The 7,402-nt window shown below is 28.0% G+C and overlaps 1 protein-coding gene across 1 annotated transcript; it reads left to right on the forward strand.

Annotated features, from left to right (window-relative positions):
• The first annotated feature begins 3,716 nt into the window (after nt 1-3,716).
• On the forward strand, nt 3,717-5,450 carry LOC136081544 (52 kDa repressor of the inhibitor of the protein kinase-like). The gene has a single exon (XM_065798869.1). It carries the CDS (start codon nt 3,717-3,719, stop codon nt 5,448-5,450), a length of 1,734 nt encoding a protein of 577 aa, XP_065654941.1.
• The last annotated feature ends 1,952 nt before the right edge of the window (nt 5,451-7,402 follow it).

Consider the following 7,402-nt stretch of genomic DNA (forward strand, 5'->3'; position numbering starts at 1 on the left):
TTGTACTATTTGGACAGAATAACAACTTTCCATTTGCAAGCACATTTTAACTGGGTTTATTTATTCTTTTTTAAAGAGATTTTGTTTTCATTTTCTGGTAATAAAGTAATAGACTTCTTTAAGTCATCTTTTTTTGTAATTGAATTTTATGCAATGGTGAGATAAAGTGCTAACCTTTTTTTTTTAATGAAATTTAAAGTATGATAAAATTACATAAATTTATGTTAAAGACAGATGAGCAAAAATTAAGTACATATTTTGAATCAATTGCGAAACTTTTTATAGCTTAGTCAGGCGCGGATCCAAGGGGTGGCCATTGTGGCCATGGCCACATAGTTTAAAGTCAGAATAATTTCTTAGAAAATTTATTTAGTATCAATTAAATGTCTTTCAAAATTTTTGGTATAAGATATAGAAATATTTTAGCAATATATTAAGGAAAATATTATAAAGACGTGCAAAATATTTTTTCGTCTAAATAGTTTAAAATAAATTACGTCACGCCAAAGTTAAAATTTGAAACTTTGCGCAAATGATTTTACTTTCAAAACTCTGCGAACGAGAGCTACTTATTTGTTAAACCATTATTTAAACTCTGCGTGACGTACTTTACATGTATAACCCTTAACAGTTTATGGCCATAGAGATTAAATTTAACGGTAGCCAAGTTAGTTTTTGGTTGTTTTGTTGAAGAACTATCACTAAAAATTTATTTGCGTCTGCCGTAATTTACGGAATTTGGCTATAGAGATTCCTGCTATGGCCACAACGGTCCCTATTATACGTTACCGAGGTATTATTCTATTATTAAAAGCTGTCAAATAAATATTAAAATATCGATCTTTTAACCGTGAAAATAAAACTTGGCTACATAGTTGGTTTTAACGTGTCCGATTTGGAAAGATACTCTGTTAAATATATGATTACATATTAAGGTTTTTTGTTCGCTACCGTGAGATTACCATTAATTCGTTTTCCTTAATTCTTCTGCAGAAACAAAGATAACGTGGCTTTAGTTATTTAATATTTTAAATATAATAAAATATGAATTCATATTTAACTGAAGAATTAGTTGCTTGTGCAATAGAAACAAAGCATAGGCCTAATGTATTAAATTACAAAAATAAACTCATTAAAGAGCTCTCAGAGATTAATTTAATGCAGCCAAGAATACTGGATTCTAACCAAGTTAATACAGATATGATGGATTTTGTACCCTTAATTAAAAGAAATCTTGGTTATACATCATTAAGGTATTGTTTTGTTTGTTTTAATTTTTTTAAGTTTTTTATTCAATGAAAATAATATCATAATATGGACCTAAAGTTCTGGATGTTAGATCATCTATCATCTAACAAAATTAAATCAATATAGATTATAATCAAATAGATTAAAACTTTTGTTGTTGTTTCATTAATTGTTAAATCCTTTTACCAGATTTATACAGATTAATACTCATTTTTACAATGAGTATAAATCTGTGTAATCCTTGTATAATATTAATAAATCTGTATAAATCTTTGAAACACATTACCATGATTGTAATTTGTTTCAAAATGAATTATTTATTAACCAAACAAATGACCTATGTCATAAGTCATTTGTTTGGTTAATAAATAATTCATTTTGAAACAAATTACAATGAGTATAAATCTGTATAAATCTAAAAGGATTTAATAATTAGTTACAACAAAAAAAGTTGTTGTTGGATGTTAGATCATCTAACATACAGAAAGTTTTAGGCTATGATAGATTTATTTTATTTCTTAAAGAGTTAGAGTATATACTCTAATTCTTAAAGTGACCAACCATCCTCCTTTAGGGAGGACAGTCCTCCTTTTGTAGATTCTGTCCTCCCTCGATAAGTGTCCTCCTTTCTGTCCTCCTTTTCGATATTTTAAAACTAATCTGTTAATCTCTTAATTCAAAGATGCCGCGTCGAACTTTTTTTCACCCAATCATTTTCATAAGCTGTAAATATTGTATTTAAGATAGCAAATACAAAACAGTATCATAAATAATTGTATTTTTTTGTCAAAATACAAAAATAAAATATTTTCAAGACCCCACTGTGTCTGTCCAGGGTTAATTTTATTTATTCATAATGCGCTTGCATCGTTCGTGTAGCCCTATATTTTATTTTTAATTAAATTTTTTTATCTTAAAATTTTTTTTTCCTCCTTTTCATTGTAAAAAAAATGGTCACCTTATAATTCTTTATGAAAAAAAAACTTCAAGTTAAACTAAATCTTTATCTTTTTTTTTATCAATATTATTAATAATATTATATTAAATTTTAGTATTTTATACCTATTATTACATTTCAGTATATTTTACTATTTTTCTCAGATCTACTGAAGATGGAAATTGTCTTTATAGCTCAGTCTCTTTGCTTTTAAATGACAGTAAGCATACTTCAAAAATTCTAAGGTTACTGACATCAATTGAGTTATTCGAAAACATATATATATTTACACAAGGTATGATTATTTTTTGAGTTATTTTAATCAACATAGCTCTGAATATTCTCAGCTTGCTAATTTATTTTTTATCGCTGTTTCATTTAAATGCTCTGACAGTTTTTCAACGATTAATGATAATATGATTTCTGAACTTCTTTTAAAAGAAGCATATTTAAATTGCTTTGATAAAACATTTTCATCTTTCATTTGCCTAATAGCATTATCTAGTGTTATAAAGCAACCTATTGAATCTATCTATCCTGAAATTGGTTTTAAAAAGTATCATTGTTTTTTTAATACAGTTGTAAAGCCTCGTATCCAAAAATTAAGTTGTCCGATAAACATTCTGTGGTGCAATTTAGATAAAATAAAAAACAAAAGTGTTTTATGTTTTAATCCAAATCATTTTGTACCACTGATTAAAGATCTTTCAAAAAAACGACCAGCTGTTGTTTTGAGTGATGCAAGTTTACTTGATATCAAAAAAATAAAAATGTCTAAGTCTAGTTTTCCACCTACAAATAATAAAATACAAAAAGCAATCCAGTCTAAATTAGTTTTTCCTACTGTTTCTAAGAACTCTTTAGATTTAGATAAGTCTGGAGATTGTGATAAAACAGTTAAAACTGAATTGATTATCTCAAAAGACGCCAACAACAGTGATAAAAACACTCTTGACTTAAATATTCCACTTAATGAAAACATGGTTGTTGATGTTAGTTTATTAACTATAAATCAGGTAGCATCTTATTCAAACAATGATGTTTCTTCATATCATCTACAGGTTGAAAATTTAAAATCAGGATCAAATGATAGCAAACTGTTATCTCTAATTAATAATGTCTGGATTCCTGATAAATGTTTCCAATTTCCCCTAACAGGTAAAAGCAGAAAAAGAAAATTCTTGCTAAAATGGTTAAGTGATTTTTCTTGGCTTTGTTATTCTAAAATTAAAGATGGAGCATATTGTCTTCCGTGTACTCTTTTTGGTGCAAGCTTACCAAACAAATATGCATTATGTAAATTATTCAAAGAACCATTTAATACCTGGCGTAATGCTATAAAAGTTTTCAATGATCATGAGAAAACTGTTGACGGATTGCACATCAAGTCCATGCATTGTTATAATATCTAGAGTTAAAAATAACACTTTTCCTATTGAAGTTTCTCTAGATTTTTCCAGGAAGCAGCGTATAGAAGAAAACAAAAAAAAGCTTGCATCAATTGTCAAGACTATAATCTTTTTGGGTCGAAATGATGTCTCTACGAGGTCATAGAGATGATAGAAAATATCAAGGAGAAATTGGAGAATCTTCAAAAATTTCAGGGCTGGGTAATTTTATTGAGCTTCTAAATTTTAGAGTTGATGCAGGTGATTCAATTCTAAAGGAGCATCTTCTCTCTGCCCCAAAAAATTCTACATATATTTCGAAGACCATTCAGAACGAGTCAATTGAGTGTTGTGGAAATGCGATTGAAGAGATATTAATAAATGATATTAAAAAAAGTAAGTACTTTTCTATTATGGCAGGCGAGGCTTCAGACTGTGCAACGCTAGAACAACTTTCTATTGTCATACGTTATGTTGACTTGAACAGTAATATAAAGGAAGTTTTTTTACACTTTTTCGAATGCAAAACAGGAACAAGTGGTTTAAACATAGCTACCAACATTCTTGAAACTTTAAAAGAATTCGGCCTAGATATACAAAGATGCAGAGGTCAATCTTATGATGGAGCTGCTTCAATGACAGGTGAATACAAAGGTGTTTCATCTCTTATAAAAAATGTTAATTATAAGGCATTATTTGTTCACTGTGCCTCACATAAACTTAGTTTAGTTGTTGGGAAAAGTTGTCAAATCCAGCAAGTAAAAAATTTGCTTGAGCAAGTTAAAGACATATCTTATTTTTTTAACTTATCTCCTAAAAGAAGCAATTGCTTAAAAAAATACCTTCTTCCTGGTCAAGCAAAACTTATTGAGACATGTCGAACTCGGTGGGTACAAAAGCTTCGTGGACTTGATGTGTTTTTTGATAATTATTCTGCAGTTTTTTCTGCTTTTAAAGAAATGGAAGACAATAATTTAAAAGAGTACAATAAAGAAACATCTTCAAAAGCGTCTTCTTTTATGAAGTTGTTGTCAAATTTTTCTTTTATAGTTTCTTTAGTTTTAACTAAACAGCTTATGGATTACTTTTACGGAATTACGATCACCCTTCAAACTAAATCTTTTGATATTTCCCAGCAAGTGGATGAAATACAAAATTTGACTAATCGTTTAAAAGAAATACAAAAAAATGCAGATGCTTACCATAACAAATGGTATAAAATTGCTCTTGCATTGGCAAAAACATTTGATATTGAGGAAAAAAAACCTAGAACTTGTGGTATTCAGAAGCATAGAGATAATCAAATATGTGATACTATATCTGATTATTTTAAAGTTTCTATTACACTGCTTCTTGTTAATCATCTTCTCAATGAACTAGAAAACAGGTTTGATGTTGAGAGTATGATTGTTTATAATGGTCTTAGTGCTCTTCCTGCTAGTTTAACAAAGCAATATATTAAATCTTGTCCATGGAAGGAAAAGTTCCTTAAGTTTTTAAATTTTTATAAATCTGATCTTCCTCATTTCTCATCAATTCATGCTGAATTAGAGTTATGGGAGGAATTTTGGAAAGAAAAGACAGAATTACCATCTACTATTTTAGATACATTAAAGTTCATGGATATGAGAGGCTTTCCAAACAATTTAGAGGCTTTTCATATACTTGCTACAATACCAATTACAACTTGTGAGTGTGAAAGGTCAATATCTACTCTTAGAAGAATAAAAACTTATACTAGGAGTACTATGTCAGAAAATAGATTGAATGGACTTGCCTTAATGTCTATTCATCAGGAAATAGTTCCTGATATTAACAGAGTTATTGAAATTTTTGCATCAAAAGGAGACAGAAAATTAGAATTGTTGTTCAAATAAAAATTTAGTAAAAAGTAATTAGTAAAAAATTTAACTATCATTTAATAAGTGTCTTTTAAATAATCTGTAAATCGTTTCTTATTAATAATTTACTATTCATTGTTTTAAATATTTATAATATAAACTACTAAAATAATATTTTCATTTTCTGCTTCTATTAATTCCTAATGTTGAAAGCATTTTCAGGTGAAATCTTTTTTAGTTATTATTTTATTTGTTGTATTATATTCTGTATATATTGTATTTTATATTATTATATTAAAATGTTAAAAAAGGAAAAAAAACTATAAAATGTTATCAAAAAATTTGTGCATAACTGCCTATAAAAAAAAAAGAATCCAGAAATGGAGGGCTAACCTTAGGCTACATTACTAGTATTTTACTTAAATTGCCTATCAAGAAAAGGAAAGAATCCAGAAATGGAGGGCTAACCTTAGGCAATACGACAGTTTACTGATGGAGTGCAAAGTCCTATGGCTTACCTTCTCGTTGGTGCACTTCGTTAAGTGAATTAGACAAGTATTATGTCTAATTTATGAACTAAATAGCCAAGGCAACATTTTAAATAATTTTTCAATAAATAAATAACTAAAAACCATGAAAAGTAACTTTTACCAAGATTTTTTTTTTACCTTATAATTTGAAATATTTTATCTGAAATGATTTTAAAATTTTTTTACGGTTGTTTACGGACTTGATTTCTAACAAGAGATATCAAAATAAACTTTGCTTATATTCCAGCAGAAAATTATTTCTACTGAGTAAGATTAAAATAAAATGATATTATTTTTGTCTTTTATAAGTAATTTATTGTATTTTGTAAATTTGAACATTATTACAATAAGTATAATAATTTTTACGCCTGTTATTCTTTCACGCCTGTCCTTATGTCGTTATATAAAAATTTGTCGGAAACGAATCATCTTAGAGAAATCAAATGTTTTTAGACACATTCTTGAAATTTGTTATACTTATTGTTTATTGCTCTGACAACTTTTTAAATCTAGGGTGGTAAGTAAAGAAGAAAACCAATAAATCAGTCTTCGCTGAACGACGTACTAAAACATAGCGACTAAATAATAATGATAAATGTCATTGTTGGTAGTCTTCAAAATTTGTGATTTTTAATGAGTGAAGAATTTATATCTTTTAATGGATTGAACCGTAAATTTAGAAAGGATTTATTTCTAAAAAAAAAAATTTAACGACGTATTAAAGAAATGATACATACGGCATCCGTAGAACTAATTTTTAACTTCCCATAGAAAAAACAAAATGAAAAGTATTTCCACTCCCGAATAGGGGTGGTGTCACCTCTTCTTTCCCACTTTCTATAATGGCATTGAATTCAGCAATTTTAAATACAGTTAGAAGATTTCGACATTTTGAAGTCTGGAAATTTAAAGAATTCGTCTAGTTGGCAAATGTCGAAAAAGTGCCCCCCTCTTTCCCCTCCCCCCCCCCCCCTCTTTCAAAAAAAGCTCTTTGCGCTAGTCCCGAACCCATATTTGGCCACACAGTTAAAAATTCCTGGATCCGCGCCTGTTAGTTGTAATGATTAGATGAAGAGTGTCGGTGTCAGAATCAATTAATGATTAGATGAAGAATGTCGGTGGCAGAACCATTTGACATTTGAAATGTTGTTGTTGCTGTTATTGTCCTTATTTCTGATATTCTTCTTTTATCATAATTGTTATCATTTTGTTTCTATTATTAATATTATTAATATTATTGTTATTATTGTTATCATTATTATTACAACTAGAATTATTGTTGTCAGTTATTATTACTATTTTCATCATTGACTATGAGGTTATATTGTATATTCAGGTATTAACTATATATTAGTACTTGTACTATTGTAAATTTCCTTGAAATTTTATAACTATTTCGAAATATATTTGATTTGATTTGATTAAATAAATTTTCTATGTGTTTCTCTTCTTAACAAA

This window comes from Hydra vulgaris, chromosome 06 (assembly GCF_038396675.1).
Source record: "Hydra vulgaris chromosome 06, alternate assembly HydraT2T_AEP".
NCBI classification, from domain to species: Eukaryota; Metazoa; Cnidaria; class Hydrozoa; order Anthoathecata; family Hydridae; genus Hydra; species Hydra vulgaris.

Coding starts and splice junctions, on each gene's coding strand:
- LOC136081544 (XM_065798869.1), top strand. CDS start 3,717: ATGATGTCTCTACGAGGTCATAGAGATGATAGAAAATATCAAGGAGAA.